The following is a 17,328-nucleotide window of genomic DNA, read 5'->3' as shown; positions in this document are numbered from 1 at the left end:
TCCTACTCATTCATTACTGCTGCAGTGCTGGTTGTAGGGCGAGTGGAAGTAGGAAGAAAGCACGTTGTATGGCATATAAAAGTGTTGACCTGACAGTGCTGAGTGAGAACTTAAACATGAACTCACTCATAAAAACAGCAGCTCTTTGCTGTATTCGTTGACTCTCAAGTCATGGTTTTAAAGGTTTAGAAGTCTCACAGTATCAACTTTGCTGTAGATTTATTTTACAACCTAGTTACTGCAGACACGGTAATCTGAGCCATCCGATTAGCCAGTGGTAGGCGTATAATGCACTTGATTTGCACCCCTGGGGAAGGCAGAGTTTGTACCTCCATCGCAGCTGAATCCAGTGCGCCTACTGCCAACAGCACGTGACAAATAAAAAAATATAGGAATGCAAGGCTTTATCGTTGCGTTTTTTACAGAAATGTTTGGCGATCGACTAGGAATGCCTTGGAGATCGACCAGTCTATCGCGATCGACCACTCATGTGGTCGATCGCGAAGGGGAGGAGACGGGTTAAAGAAGGATTTTTAAGCTTTGAGACAATTGAGTCATGGATTGTGTGTGTGTGTGTCATCCAGCGGGTGAATGGGCAAGACAAAAGATTTAAGTGCCTTTGAACGGGGTATGGTAGTAAGTGCCAGGTTTGAGTGTGTCAAGAACTGCATCGGTGCTGGGTTTAACAAACTCGACAGTTTCCCGTATGTATCAAGAATGGTCCACCACCCAATGGACATCCAGCCAACTTGACACAACTGTGGGAAGCATTGGAGTCAACATGGCCCAGCATCCCTGTGGAACGCGTTCAACACCTTGTAGAGTCCATGCCTGACGAATCGAAGCTGTTCTGAGGGCAAAAGTGGGGTGCAACTCAATATTAGTTCCTAATGTTTTCTACACTCAGTGTATATGTGTGTCTTCTAGTTATTGACCTATTTGGGAACCTATTTTACATGTCATTGAACGTTTGTAGACATTGAAGATATTAACCTAATGTAAGCTTCCATTCTATGTAAAGGTGTGTAGTTATGGACTGTTTGCTGTAAGTTGTTGTTGCATTCATCTTAAAGCCGGCAGCAGCCAGAGGCTCGGCTCTTTAATCCCAGATGGAGAGGAATGTTCCCTCTAATGAATTGAGGGAACAAAACCTAATCCATCAGATTAATTGGATGCGTCCGTGCGGCGTGTTGCAGACGTTTTTCAACCGGCCGTCCCACGCTCACACTCTGCAATTCTGATTTATGTTGCAAGACCATACTAGCGTTCAGCCTGTATTTCTGGGACTAAGAGTCAGGAGTTAGGACCCGGGAGCGACGGGGGTGCTGTTCTGATTCCGTTGTCTTCCTTGATTGAGAATGAGATTAAGCGGGGCCATCCAAGTGGAAAAATGGGGGAAATGAATTGAGAAAACGGGATGAGTAATATTTTATTGGGCGTGCCGATCGCGTGAGAAGACGATGTTATCAGGTTGCTTTTCGCCGAGATGGGTTTTCTCTGATGAGAAATCATCAACATAAATTCTGTTTGACAAATTCACTCCAATAGTTTCTCTAGTTGGAAAAGCCAAAGCAATTTTGAAAGTGCAATGAGTGGAAATTTCTACTGAAATGTAGTGAAACAACCAGAGTAAGAATCATGTATTGTTGTTTAGTTAGCGTGGAGACATATTCCCTATGGGCCAAATGAGGTCTACATACACACACTCAGTATCTCTAGTCACTGATGGAAGCAGGTAGATCTGAAGCCCCAAAGCATACACACACACACACACTCATAATACACCTGCATACACTTCCGTCTGCATATTATGACTCCTATAGCCCATTTCCTGTTGCTCAAGGGGTGTTTGGGGGTCAAAAGGTCATTGTAATTTTACATTCCCTCCCATTAATCCGCCTACTGTGGTGTGTGTGTGTGTTCAGAGGTGAACAGGTTAACCTCCCCACCAACATCAGAGCCAGACAGACTCTGGGCAGCCTCATCTCTTCATTTTTCACTCGCAGACCGCTGTGCGGGGAGAGATAAAGAGAGAAAGAGAGGGGAGGTGTGAGAGAGAGAGGGGAGGTGTGAGAGAGAGAGGGAGGTGTGAGAGCGAGAGGGGGGTGTGAGAGCGAGAGGGGGGTGTGAGAGAGAGGGGTGGGGGGGTGAGAGAGAGGGGGAGTGTGAGAGGGAGAGGGGTGTGAGAGGGAGAGGGGGAATGAGAGAGAGAGAGGGGCGTGAGAGAGAGGGGGGCGTGAGAGATAGGGGGGACGTGAGAGAGAGAGGGGAGTGTGAGAGAGGGGGTGTGAGAGAGAGAGGGGGAGTGTGAGAGAGGGGGTGTGAGAGAGGGGGGTGTGAGAGAGAGAGGGGGGTGTGAGAGAGAGGGAGAGGGGTGTGTGAGAGAGAGGGGAGTGTGAGAGAGAGGGGGGATGAGAGAGATGGGTGTAAGAGAGAGGGGGGTGAGAGAGAGAGAGGGAGAGAGAGGGGGTGAGAGAGAGAGAGATGGGTGTAAGAGAGAGGGGGGTAAGAGAGAGAGAGAGGGGGGGTGAGAGAGGGAGAGGGGGTGTGTGAGAGAGAGGGGGGCTGTGAGAGAGAGAGGGTTGGTGGGTGGGGGGCGAGAGAGATGAATGCAGGCCCCCTCCAGACACATGGTCCCATTACAGAGTGCTGCATTCACAGCACAAGGGCCTGTCGAGATGGAGAGAACTAGAGAAAGAGAGGGCAAAGGGAGAAGAGGGAGACTCACTCTCCAGAATTGGTAATCACTCGCTCTCGTCCATCGCACTCTCCACATCCGTAATTTCCTCCTCCTCTCCTCCCTCCCTCCTCTCCTATCCTCTCCTCCAAATCTCTTTATTCTAATGTATTCCTGAGATAATGTTGCCCAGACCCTTTCACTTATATTCTCTCTTATTTAGGAAAATACATTCAGTGTTTTCTCCTTCCAAACGAGGAAATATCTTCTCCCTCCTCCTCTTCTCCCTCCTCTTCTCTCTTCTCCCTCTTCTCCCTTCTCCCTCCTCCTCCTCCTCTCATCCTCCTCTCCTCTCCTCCTGTCCTCTGTTGTTCTCCTCTCCTCAGTTCTCTAATATACTCCTCTCCTCAGTTCTCTAATATACTCCTCTACTCAGTTCTCTAATATACTCCTCTCCTCAGTTCTCTAATATACTCCTCTCCTCAGTTCTCTAATATACTCCTCTCCTCAGTTCTCTAATATACTCCTCTACTCAGTTCTCTAATATACTCCTCTCCTCAGTTCTCTAATATACTCCTCTCCTCTACTCAGTTCTCTAATATACTCCTCTCCTCAGTTCTCTAATATACTCCTCTACTCAGTTCTCTAATATACTCCTCTCCTCAGTTCTCTAATATACTCCTCTCCTCAGTTCTCTAATATACTCCTCTCCTCAGTTCTCTAATATACTCCTCTCCTCAGTTCTCTAATATACTCCTCTCCTCAGTTCTCTAATATACTCCTCTCCTCATTTCTCTAATATACTCCTCTCCTCTCCTCAGTTCTCTAATATACTCCTCCTCTCCTCAGTTGTCTAATATACTCCTCTCCTCAGTTCTCTAATATACTCCTCTCCTCAGTTCTCTAATATACTCCTCTCCTCATTTCTCTAATATACTCCTCTCCTCTCCTCAGTTCTCTAATATACTCCTCCTCTCCTCAGTTCTCTAATATACTCCTCTCCTCAGTTCTCTAATATACTCCTCTCCTCAGTTCTCTAATATACTCCTCTCCTCAGTTCTCTAATATACTCCTTTCCTCAGTTCTCTAATATACTCCTCTCCTCAGTTCTCTAATATACTCCTCTCCTCTCCTCAGTTCTCTAATATACTCCTCTACTCAGTTCTCTAATATACTCCTCTCCTCAGTTCTCTAATATAGTCCTCTCCTCAGTTCTCTAATATACTCCTCTCCTCAGTTCTCTAATATACTCCTCTCCTCATTTCTCTAATATACTCCTCTCCTCAGTTCTCTAATATACTCCTCTCCTCAGTTCTCTAATATACTCCTCTACTCAGTTCTCTAATATACTTCTCTACTCAGTTCTCTAATATACTCCTCTACTCAGTTCTCTAATATACTCCTCTCCTCAGTTTTCTAATATACTCCTCTCCTCAGTTCTCTAATATACTCCTCTCCTCAGTTCTCTAATATACTCCTTTCCTCAGTTCTCTAATATACTCCTCTCCTCAGTTCTCTAATATACTCCTCCTCTCCTCAGTTCTCTAATATACTCCTCCTCTCATCAGTTCTCTAATATACTCCTCTCCTCTCCTCTGTTCTCTAATATACTCCTCTCCTCTCCTCAGTTCACTAATATACTCCTCTCCTCAGTTCTCTAATATACTCCTCTCCTCAGTTCTCTAATATACTCCTCTCCTCAGTTCTCTAATATACTCCTCTACTCAGTTCTCTAATATACTCCTCTCCTCAGTTCTCTAATATACTCCTCTCCTCAGTTCTCTAATATACTCTTCTCTTCTCCTCAGTTCTCTAATATACTCCTCTCCTCAGTTCTCTAATATACTCCTCTCCTCAGTTCTCTAATATACTCCTCAACTCAGTTCTTTAATATACTCCTCTCCTCAGTTCTCTAATATACTCCTCCTCTCCTCAGTTCTCTAATATACTCCTCTCCTCAGTTCTCTAATATACTCCTCTCCTCATTTCTCTAATATACTCCTCTCCTCTCCTCAGTTCTCTAATATACTCCTCCTCTCCTCAGTTGTCTAATATACTCCTCTCCTCAGTTCTCTAATATACTCCTCTCCTCAGTTCTCTAATATACTCCTCTCCTCATTTCTCTAATATACTCCTCTCCTCAGTTCTCTAATATACTCCTCCTCTCCTCAGTTCTCTAATATACTCCTCTCCTCAGTTCTCTAATATACTCCTCTCCTCAGTTCTCTAATATACTCCTCTCCTCACTTCTCTAATATACTCCTTTCCTCAGTTCTCTAATATACTCCTCTCCTCAGTTCTCTAATATACTCCTCCTCTCCTCAGTTCTCTAATATACTCCTCTCCTCTCCTCAGTTCTCTAATATACTCCTCTACTCAGTTCTCTAATATACTCCTCTCCTCAGTTCTCTAATATACTCCTCTCCTCAGTTCTCTAATATACTCCTCTCCTCATTTCTCTAATATACTCCTCTCCTCAGTTCTCTAATATACTCCTCTCCTCAGTTCTCTAATATACTCCTCTACTCAGTTCTCTAATATACTTCTCTACTCAGTTCTCTAATATACTCCTCTACTCAGTTCTCTAATATACTCCTCTCCTCAGTTCTCTAATATACTCCTCTCCTCAGTTCTCTAATATACTCCTTTCCTCAGTTCTCTAATATACTCCTCTCCTCAGTTCTCTAATATACTCCTCCTCTCCTCAGTTCTCTAATATACTCCTCCTCTCATCAGTTCTCTAATATACTCCTCTCCTCTCCTCAGTTCTCTAATATACTCCTCTCCTCTCCTCAGTTCACTAATATACTCCTCTCCTCAGTTCTCTAATATACTCCTCTCCTCAGTTCTCTAATATACTCCTCTCCTCAGTTCTCTAATATAGTCCTCTACTCAGTTCTCTAATATACTCCTCTACTCAGTTCTCTAATATACTCTTCTCTTCTCCTCAGTTCTCTAATATACTCCTCTCCTCAGTTCTCTAATATACTCCTCTCCTCAGTTCTCTAATATACTCCTCAACTCAGTTCTTTAATATACTCCTCTCCTCAGTTCTCTAATATACTCCTCCTCTCCTCAGTTCTCTAATATACTCCTCTCCTCAGTTCTCTAATATAGTCCTCTACTCAGTTCTCTAATATACTCCTCTACTCAGTTCTCTAATATACTCCTCTCCTCAGTTCTCTAATATACTCCTCTCCTCAGTTCTCTAATATTCTCCTCTCCTCAGTTCTCTAATATTCTCCTCTCCTCAGTTCTCTAATATACTCCTCTCCTCAGTTCTCTAATATACTCCTCTCCTCAGTTCTCTAATATACTCCTCCTCTCCTCAGTTCTCTAATATACTCCTCTCCTCAGTTCTCTAATATACTCCTCTCCTCAGTTCTCTAATATACTCCTCTCCTCAGTTCTCTAATATACTCCTCCTCTCCTCAGTTCTCTAATATACTCCTCTCCTCTCCTCAGTTCTCTAATATACTCCTCTCCTCAGTTCTCTAATATACTCCTCTCCTCTCCTCAGTTCTCTAATATACTCCTCTCCTCAGTTCTCTAATATACTCCTCTCCTCAGTTCTCTAATATACTCCTCTCCTCAGTTCTCTAATATACTCCTCTCCTCAGTTCTCTAATATACTCCTCTCCTCATTTCTCTAATATACTCCTCTCCTCAGTTCTCTAATATACTCCTCTCCTCAGTTCTCTAATATACTCCTCTACTCAGTTCTCTAATATACTTCTCTACTCAGTTCTCTAATATACTCCTCTACTCAGTTCTCTAATATACTCCTCTCCTCAGTTTTCTAATATACTCCTCTCCTCAGTTCTCTAATATACTCCTCTCCTCAGTTCTCTAATATACTCCTTTCCTCAGTTCTCTAATATACTCCTCTCCTCAGTTCTCTAATATACTCCTCCTCTCCTCAGTTCTCTAATATACTCCTCCTCTCCTCAGTTCTCTAATATACTCCTCTCCTCTCCTCAGTTCTCTAATATACTCCTCTCCTCTCCTCAGTTCTCTAATATACTCCTCTCCTCAGTTCTCTAATATACTCCTCTCCTCAGTTCTCTAATATACTCCTCTACTCAGTTCTCTAATATACTCCTCTACTCAGTTCTCTAATATACTCCTCTCCTCAGTTCTCTAATATACTCCTCTCCTCTCCTCAGTTCTCTAATATACTCCTCTCCTCTCCTCAGTTCTCTAATATACTCCTCTCTTCTCCTTAGTTCTCTAATATACTCCTCTCCTCAGTTCTCTAATATACTCCTCTCCTCAGTTCTCTAATATACTCCTCTACTCAGTTCTTTAATATACTCCTCTCCTCAGTTCTCTAATATACTCCTCCTCTCCTCAGTTCTCTAATATACTCCTCCTCTCCTCAGTTCTCTAATATAGTCCTCTACTCAGTTCTCTAATATACTCCTCTACTCAGTTCTCTAATATACTCCTCTCCTCAGTTCTCTAATATACTCCTCTCCTCAGTTCTCTAATATACTCCTCTCCTCTCCTCAGTTCTCTAATATTACATTTCTCATTTAGCAGACGCTCTTATCCAGGGGACTTAAAAGTGAGTGCTTTAACCTATAATATCCAGTGGAAACACTTAAAGTGTCAATAGATCTAATTAAGGGGTAGATTAAGTCTTTCCTGGGGGGGTTGGGGTGGCCGGGGGGGGGGACTCCTGTCCTGGCGTCCTCAGTTCTCTAAGGTTATACTCCTCTCCTCAGTTCTCTAATATACTCCTCTCTTCTCCTCAGTTCTCTAATATACTCCTCTCTTCTCCTCAGTTCTCTAATATACTCCTCTACTCAGTTCTCTAATATTCTCCTCTCCTCAATTCTCTAATATACTCCTCTCCTCAGTTCTCTAATATGCTCCTCTCCTCAGTTCTCTAATATACTCCTCTCTTCTCCTCAGTTCTCTAATATACTCCTCTCTTCTCCTCAGTTCTCTAATATACTCCTCTACTCAGTTCTCTAATATACTCCTCTCCTCAGTTCTCTAATATACTCCTCTCCTCAGTTCTCTAATATACTCCTCTCCTCTACTCAGTTCTCTAATATACTCCTCTCCTCAGTTCTCTAATATACTCCTCTCTTCTCCTCAGTTCTCTAATATACTCCTCTCCTCAGTTCTCTAATATACTCCTCTACTCAGTTCTCTAATATACTCCTCTACTCGTTCCTTAATACACCCCCCCTCCTCAGTTCTCTAATATACTCCTCCTCTCCTCAGTTCTCTAATATACTCCTCTCCTCAGTTCTCTAATATAGTCCTCTCCTCTACTCAGTTCTCTAATATACTCCTCTCCTCTCCTCAGTTCTCTAATATACTCCTCTCCTCAGTTCTCTAATATTCTCCTCTCCTCAGTTCTCTAATATTCTCCTCTCCTCAGTTCTCTAATATACTCCTCTCCTCAGTTCTCTAATATACTCCCCTCTACTCAGTTCTCTAATATACTCCTCTACTCAGTTCTCTAATATACTCCTCTCCTCTCCTCTGTTCTCTAATATACTCCTCTCCTCAGTTCTCTAATATACTCCTCTCTTCTCCTCAGTTCTCTAATATACTCCTCTCTTCTCCTCAGTTCTCTAATATACTCCTCTACTCAGTTCTCTAATATACTGCTCTCCTCAGTTCTCTAATATACTCCTCTACTCAGTTCTCTAATATACTCCTCTCCTCTACTCAGTTCTCTAATATACTCCTCTCTTCTCCTCAGTTCTCTAATATACTCCTCTACTCAGTTCTCTAATATACTGCTCTCCTCAGTTCTCTAATATACTCCTCTACTCAGTTCTCTAATATACTCCTCTCCTCTACTCAGTTCTCTAATATACTCCTCTACTCAGTTCTCTAATATACTCCTCTACTCAGTTCTCTAATATACTCCTCTCCTCAGTTCTCTAATATACTCCTCTCCTCTCCTCAGTTCTCTAATATTCTCCTCTCCTCAGTTCTCTAATATTCTCCTCTCCTCAGTTCTCTAATATACTCCTCTCCTCAGTTCTCTAATATACTCCTCTACTCAGTTCTCTAATATACTCCTCTACTCAGTTCTCTAATATACTCCTCTCCTCTCCTCTGTTCTCTAATATACTCCTCTCCTCAGTTCTCTAATATACTCCTCTCCTCAGTTCTCTAATATACTCCTCTCTTCTCCTCAGTTCTCTAATATACTCCTCTACTCAGTTCTCTAATATACTCCTCTCCTCAGTTCTCTAATATACTCCTCTACTCAGTTCTCTAATATACACCTCTCCTCTACTCAGTTCTTTAATATACTCCTCTCCTCTACTCAGTTCTCTAATGTACTCCTCTACTCAGTTCTCTAATATACTCTTCTCCTCAGTTCTCTAATATACTCCTCTCCTCAGTTCTCTAATATACTCCTCTCCTCAGTTCTCTAATATACTCCTCTCCTCAGTTCTGTAATATACTCCTCTCCTCATTTCTCTAATATACTCCTCTCCTCTCCTCAGTTCTCTAATATACTCCTCCTCTCCTCAGTTCTCTAATATACTCCTCTCCTCAGTTCTCTAATATACTCCTCCTCTCCTCAGTTCTCTAATATACTCCTCTCCTCATTTCTCTAATATACTCCTCTCCTCTCCTCAGTTCTCTAATATACTCCTCTCCTCTCCTCAGTTCTCTAATATACTCCTCCTCTCCTCAGTTCTCTAATATACTCCTCTCCTCAGTTCTCTAATATACTCCTCTCCTCAGTTCTCTAATATACTCCTCTCCTCAGTTCTCTAATATACTCCTCCTCTCCTCAGTTCTCTAATATAGTCCTCTCCTCTCCTCAGTTCTCCAATATACTCCTCTCCTCAGTTCTCTAATATACTCCTCTCCTCAGTTCTCTAATATACTCCTCTCCTCAGTTCTCTAATATACTCCTCTCCTCAGTTCTCTAATATACTCCTCTCCTCAGTTCTCTAATATACTCCTCTCCTCATTTCTCTAATATACTCCTCTCCTCAGTTCTCTAATATACTCCTCTACTCAGTTCTCTAATATACTCCTCTACTCAGTTCTCTAATATACTCCTCTCCTCAGTTTTCTAATATACTCCTCTCCTCAGTTCTCTAATATACTCCTCTCCTCAGTTCTCTAATATACTCCTTTCCTCAGTTCTCTAATATACTCCTCCTCTCCTCAGTTCTCTAATATACTCCTCCTCTCCTCAGTTCTCTAATATACTCCTCTCCTCTCCTCAGTTCTCTAATATACTCCTCTCCTCTCCTCAGTTCTCTAATATACTCCTCTCCTCAGTTCTCTAATATACTCCTCTCCTCAGTTCTCTAATATACTCCTCTACTCAGTTCTCTAATATACTCCTCTCCTCAGTTCTCTAATATACTCCTCTCCTCAGTTCTCTAATATACTCCTCTCCTCAGTTCTCTAATATACTCCTCTCCTCAGTTCTCTAATATACTCCTCTCCTCAGTTCTCTAATATACTCCTCTCCTCATTTCTCTAATATACTCCTCTCCTCTCCTCAGTTCTCTAATATACTCCTCCTCTCCTCAGTTCTCTAATATACTCCTCTCCTCAGTTCTCTAATATACTCCTCCTCTCCTCAGTTCTCTAATATACTCCTCTCCTCATTTCTCTAATATACTCCTCTCCTCTCCTCAGTTCTCTAATATACTCCTCTCCTCTCCTCAGTTCTCTAATATACTCCTCCTCTCCTCAGTTCTCTAATATACTCCTCTCCTCAGTTCTCTAATATACTCCTCTCCTCAGTTCTCTAATATACTCCTCTCCTCAGTTCTCTAATATACTCCTCCTCTCCTCAGTTCTCTAATATAGTCCTCTCCTCTCCTCAGTTCTCTAATATACTCCTCTCCTCAGTTCTCTAATATACTCCTCTCCTCAGTTCTCTAATATTCTCCTCTCCTCAGTTCTCTAATATACTCCTCTCCTCAGTTCTCTAATATACTCCTCTCCTCATTTCTCTAATATACTCCTCTCCTCAGTTCTCTAATATACTCCTCTACTCAGTTCTCTAATATACTCCTCTACTCAGTTCTCTAATATACTCCTCTACTCAGTTCTCTAATATACTCCTCTCCTCAGTTCTCTAATATACTCCTCTCCTCAGTTCTCTAATATACTCCTCTCCTCAGTTCTGTAATATACTCCTCTCCTCTCCTCAGTTCTCTAATATACTCCTCTCCTCAGTTCTCTAATATACTCCTCTACTCAGTTCTCTAATATACTCCTCTCCTCAGTTCTCTAATATACTCCTCTCCTCAGTTCTCTAATATACTCCTCTCCTCAGTTCTCTAATATACTCCTCTCCTCAGTTCTGTAATATACTCCTCTCCTCATTTCTCTAATATACTCCTCTCCTCTCCTCAGTTCTCTAATATACTCCTCCTCTCCTCAGTTCTCTAATATACTCCTCTCCTCAGTTCTCTAATATACTCCTCCTCTCCTCAGTTCTCTAATATACTCCTCTCCTCATTTCTCTAATATACTCCTCTCCTCTCCTCAGTTCTCTAATATACTCCTCTCCTCTCCTCAGTTCTCTAATATACTCCTCCTCTCCTCAGTTCTCTAATATACTCCTCTCCTCAGTTCTCTAATATACTCCTCTCCTCAGTTCTCTAATATACTCCTCTCCTCAGTTCTCTAATATACTCCTCCTCTCCTCAGTTCTCTAATATAGTCCTCTCCTCTCCTCAGTTCTCTAATATACTCCTCTCCTCAGTTCTCTAATATACTCCTCTCCTCAGTTCTCTAATATACTCCTCTCCTCAGTTCTCTAATATACTCCTCTCCTCAGTTCTCTAATATACTCCTCTCCTCAGTTCTCTAATATACTCCTCTCCTCATTTCTCTAATATACTCCTCTCCTCAGTTCTCTAATATACTCCTCTACTCAGTTCTCTAATATACTCCTCTACTCAGTTCTCTAATATACTCCTCTACTCAGTTCTCTAATATACTCCTCTCCTCAGTTTTCTAATATACTCCTCTCCTCAGTTCTCTAATATACTCCTCTCCTCAGTTCTCTAATATACTCCTTTCCTCAGTTCTCTAATATACTCCTCCTCTCCTCAGTTCTCTAATATACTCCTCCTCTCCTCAGTTCTCTAATATACTCCTCTCCTCTACTCAGTTTTCTGGTTGTTTTCTGTCACAGTAAAGGAATTAAATTTAATCTCCCGTAGATATTTTTTATCCTCTTTTTGTCCTTGAACGTTTATTTAGTGAAGAATCATTTATTCCCATCTCCTCCTCTGTTCCTCCTCTGTTCCTCCCTTGTTATTTGTAAAGTTTCTGCTGGACAGTAGCTTTGTAATGGTGGGGGTTGTTCCCAAAGTGCACCCTATTGCCTAGATAGTGCACTACTTTTAAAAAGTGTCCATTGTGCACTATGAAGGGGATAGGGTGCCATTTGGGACACATACCTGGTCACTGTGGGGGGGGGGCACTGCACTAGCTCTGGGTTGCCAGGTTGGTGAGAGAGAGAACGGAAGAGATGGACTACACAGAACCCTAGATGCTTTCCTAAGCGCCTCTGGCAAAGCACAGGCTGATATTCCCTGTGATTTCCGCGTGTTGTTTTGGTCCGGTCAGGAAGTACGCCTGCTCTTCTTGCCGTGTCACATGTCGGGCGTGTATGGGTAGGCGTGTTCTGGGAGAGCCTAATGACAACAAGTTGACAGTGATGATGTGATTGCGTGAAGCTAGGTGCTGTATATGGTTACAGGGCTTCTCCACTCTGAGGTAACTGGGGGGTGTATGCAGAGTGTACACTGTGTATTTCTGGGTTGTGCTTGCGTCTTAGCAACCGGAATGACGACAGCCGCTGTTGTATTTTCAGTTGAAGTTGGCGGCCCACTTCACTTGACTACGCTGGCGTGAGATCACACACACACACACACACACACACACACACACACACACACACACACACACACACAGGCATCTGGCTCTCCCCTCGTCATGTTCATCATCATCATTATGCACTCCACTTTGAGATTGTTTTTCTATGAAAACTGTGTTCTAAATTCAGTGGTTTATTATTATGGTTATTATTATCATGGTAAACCTGTGTTAGCGATCCTGTGTTAGCGATCCTGTGGTAGCTAGTAAGATGCTGGAGTCCCTCAGGAGGGCCGTCATGACGACCGTCCGCCAGCCCACACCATGCAGACACGGAGCAGCTGAAACCCACATGTGTTACGTAGCCTAGCGGAGATACGGGGAACGGATGACTCACTCACACGCGTACGACAGGACTGCACACACACCCGCGGAAGTGCAGCGAGCGCCCGCACACACACACTCTCTCTTTCTCACACAGACACACACACACACACACACACACACACACACACACACACACAGGGACCAAATGAGGACAAATGGCACTGACACCAGTATCTATATGGCTGTTAAATGTCCATGTTATCAACCATGGGAATGGAATGAATTCATCCTGTTTCTATGTTATCAACAGAACCTAATGTACTAGAAGGGAAACAGTAAGTAAATGGGGTGCGAAAACACTTATCCAACATTTCCTGGTTCTCCAGAAATACTGTTTGAAGATTCAGGAATTCATACTTATTCACTTCTTGATTCAGGGAATTTTTTTGGTTCCTGGAGAACTTAGGAATTTGGGGAAAGTTACCATAATTTTGCAACCCTAAAAGTAAAGCAAGCATGTTACCAGGTATAGTATGATGAGACAGTGTCTTTATAGAAAGAGGCCTTAGCTAGCTGCAAAGCACACCGTCATCATTCTCTTGTGCCCCCATCTTTCCTACCAGTACATAGGAATTTGTCTTGCATTTATTTTTTCTATCAACCATTGATAGTTTAGTTTATTTGGGTCCTCAGCTATTCTTCCTGAGGCTCACGATAGGCCCTCAGCTATTCTTCCTGGGGCTCACGATAGGCCCTCGGCTATTCTTCCTGGGGCTCACGATATGCCCTCAGCTATTCTTCCTGGGGCTCACGATAGGCCCTCAGCTATTCTTCCTGGGGCTCACGATAGGCCCTCGGCTATTCTTCCTGGTGCTCACGATAGGCCCTCAGCTATTTTTCCTGGGGCTCACGATAGGCCCTGGGCTATTCTTCCTGGGGCTCACGATAGGCCCTCAGCTATTCTTCCTGGGGCTCACGATAGACCCTCGGCTATTCTTCCTGGGGCTCACGATAGGCCCTCAGCTATTCTTCCTGGGACTCACGATAGGCCCTCAGCTATTCTTCCTGGGGCTCACGATAGACCCTCGGCTATTCTTCCTGGGGCTCACGATAGGCCCTCAGCTATTCTTCCTGGGACTCACGATAGGCCCTCAGCTATTCTTCCTGGGGCTCACGATAGGCCCTCAGCTATTCTTCCTGGGGCTCACGATAGACATTTCTCTGCTATTGGGTTCTCTAGTAGAATCAGAATGGATTCTGTCCAACGGTCTGCAATTCAATTATTTACAGCCACTGTGGTTGGTAAACACACACACCCACCTGTGGCATCTTATCGGCGTAGGAAGATAGATGGTATGTACAGGGACATGGGATGCCTTTTTTCCCCTCCATACTGTGTAGCCGGTGGGCCTCAGTTTGACCGCTTTGTCTCGTAAAAACACACACGCACACCGTGGACAAGGATAGGAAATAGATGTTTTCTTATCAGTGGAGACACAGGCTCCTTGTGTGAGGACACTTTCCTGGTAACTGACTACACTGTAGTGTACATTCTCTCCTATTGGCTAAGGTTAGTTACTAAAGAGTTGTGATTGGCCACGGTTAGTAATGCGTTGTGATTGGCCACTGTTAGTAATGCGTTGTGCCTTGACCTTGTGACAACAGGTAGACCAGACTCCTCTTTCATGGAGTTGTGAAAAGGCATAGGGCCATGATTATTTTTCTGGTGTGTGTGTGTGTGTGTGTGTGTGTGTGAGTCAAAAGACGGGGAATAGGCATTGCTTATCTTGAAGCCACAGAGCTAGCAAGTGTTTAGCACCGTTGTGAAATATGTGGCCATTGTGAGGGAATTTTTACCCATTTCATTTGTAAATTTTTTATCTTGGCCTTTTCCCCCCTCTCTCTCATTCATGGTCTATAGCTCACGTGCTGTACGTCTCTCCAATTCCATCTCTCTCCTTACCGTTTTTTCATAATAAGGGAATTTTGACCAATTGTGACTAACATTTTAACTTCTCTCTCTACCTCTACCTCTCTTTCACTCTCTCTCTCTCTGTCTTTCTCTCTACCTCTCTCTCCGGTTCTCCCCCCTCTCTCTTTTTCAGAGTTATATCCATGGGAGCAGCCAGGCCCAGTTTGTAGCTGAGTCCCACATCATCCTGCTGCTCAGTATCCTTAAGACGAAGGCCTCATGGGAGAACCGAGGATTAACCAATGTGAAGCCTGTATTCAATAACCACTATATATGATACAGAGGATTATCCAGTGGGAAGCCTATACTTACTACCTACAGTACTCTATATGATACAGATGAGTAACCAATGGGAAGCCTGTATTCACTACTTCCTCTATATGATACAGAGGAGGAACCAATGGGAAGCCTGTATTCACTACTTTCTCTTGTTCGGTTCTTATTTTTCTGAGTAAATAACTCACGGACACTAGAGAAGCTTTAACCAAGTTTAATCATTCCCCAAAGGTTCTGTACAGCTGAAAACAGACAGCAAAAGATTTCAGACTTCACAGTTTATATTCATCCTACTTAAGACAATCCCCTTTCTCTCCAATCCTTAAATTTTATAGTTCTACAGGAAGCTAAGAAAGAGGGTAACAGTATTCCAAACATTTATTACTCTCTTATGAGAATCTGTCCTCACCTCCTGACCTCAACTCCTCTTTCATCTAATACACAGATGTCCATCTGTCTCCCCTGTATCAACACATCACTCTCGTCTCCTCCATCAAACACATTCCAAAGCCTTCTGTCTCTCTTCTGAGAACCATTAACTTTTAACATAACTCTGTCTCTTTCATTTCCTATCATTCATTTAATATCTCAATGTTCAAAGTTTAGCCGATCCCAACACTCTATATGATATGGAGGAGTAACCAATGGGAAGCCTGTATTCACTACCTATTCAAGAGTCAGGTTTGTAGGCCTCCTTGCTTGCACATGCTTTTTCATGTAATATTCCGACCGGGAATCTGCAATTAGGTAAACAGAGGAAAAAAAGAAAGACGGGGGCAACCAGTGCACGCGCCTAAGCCCACTGTCCCCTGATCGGCCACTTGAGAAAGGCGATAATGTGTTTCAGCCTGGGGCTGGAATGACCACATTCAGCTTTTTCCCGGGCTCTGAGAGCCTATGGGAGCCGTGGGAAGTGTCACGTTACCGCAGAGATCCTTTGTTTTGGAAAGAGATGTCAAAGAAAGCCAATAAATGGTCAGACAGGCCACTTCCTGTAAAGGAATCTCTCAGGTTTTTGCCTGCCATATGAGTTCTGTTATACTCACAGACACCATTCAAACAGTTTTAGAAACTTTAGGGTGTTTTCTATCCATATCTAATAAGTATATGCATATTCTAGTTACTGGGTAGGAGTAGTAACCAGATTAAATCGGGTACGTTTTTTATCCGGCAGTGTAAATACTGCCCCCTAGCCCTTTAAAGGCAATGCTACCAAATACTAATTGAGTTTATGTAAACTTCTGACCCACTGGGAATGTGATGAAAGAAATAAAAGCTGAAATAAATCATTCTCTCAACTATTATTCTGACATTTCACATTCTTAAAATAAAGTGGTGATCCTAACTGACCTAAGACAGGGAATTTTTACTAGGATTAAATGTCAGGAATTGTGAAAAACTGATTTTAAATGTATTTGACTAAGGTGTATGTAAACTTCCGACTTCAACTGTATCTGGCGTCATTCTGGTCCATAGTGTATCACCATAGAGACCTACAGTGTCATTCTAGTCCATAGTGTATCACCATAGAGACCTACAGTGTCATTCTAGTCCATAGTGTATCACCATAGAGACCTACAGTGTCATTCTAGTCCATAGTGTATCACCATAGAGACCTACAGTGTCATTCTAGTCCATAGTGTATCACCATAGAGACCTACAGTGTCATTCTAGTCATAGTGTATCACAGTAGAGACCTACAGTCATTCTAGTCCTTACTGTATCCTAAAGTGACATTCTAGTCCATAGTGTATCGCCGTAGAGACCTACAGTGTCATTTTAGTCCATAGTGTATCACAGTAGAGACCTACAGTCATTCTAGTCCATAGTGTATCACCATAGAGACCTACAGTGTCATTCTAGTCCATAGTGTATCACCATAGAGACCTACAGTGTCATTCTAGTCATAGTGTATCACAGTAGAGACCTACAGTCATTCTAGTCCTTACTGTATCCTAAAGTGACATTCTAGTCCATAGTGTATCGCCGTAGAGACCTACAGTTATTCTAGTCCTTACTGTATCCTACAGTGTTATTCTAGTCCATAGTGTATTGCTGTAGAGACCTGCAGTTATTCTAGTCCATAGTGTATCACCATAGAGACCTACAGTGTCATTCTAGTCCATAGTGTATCACCATAGAGACCTACAGTGTCATTCTAGTCCATAGTGTATCACCGTAGAGCCCTACAGTGTCATTCTAGTCCATAGTGTATCACCGTAGAGACCTACAGTGT

At 42.8% G+C, this 17,328-nt stretch overlaps 1 protein-coding gene across 1 annotated transcript in view; it reads left to right on the top strand.

The window, feature by feature from the left end:
• LOC123742415 (tumor suppressor candidate 3) overlaps window positions 1-17,328 on the top strand; it is a 118,469-nt gene that overhangs the window by 83,905 nt on the left and 17,236 nt on the right. The window contains exon 7 of the mRNA XM_045716436.1: window positions 14,950-15,013. Within this exon, the coding sequence (XP_045572392.1) occupies window positions 14,950-15,013 (64 nt within the window). The remainder of the gene's footprint in view (window positions 1-14,949; window positions 15,014-17,328) is intronic.

Source organism: Salmo salar, chromosome ssa04, assembly GCF_905237065.1.
Source record: "Salmo salar chromosome ssa04, Ssal_v3.1, whole genome shotgun sequence".
NCBI lineage: Eukaryota > Metazoa > Chordata > Actinopteri > Salmoniformes > Salmonidae > Salmo > Salmo salar.
This window is presented reverse-complemented; position numbering and strand designations above follow the sequence as displayed.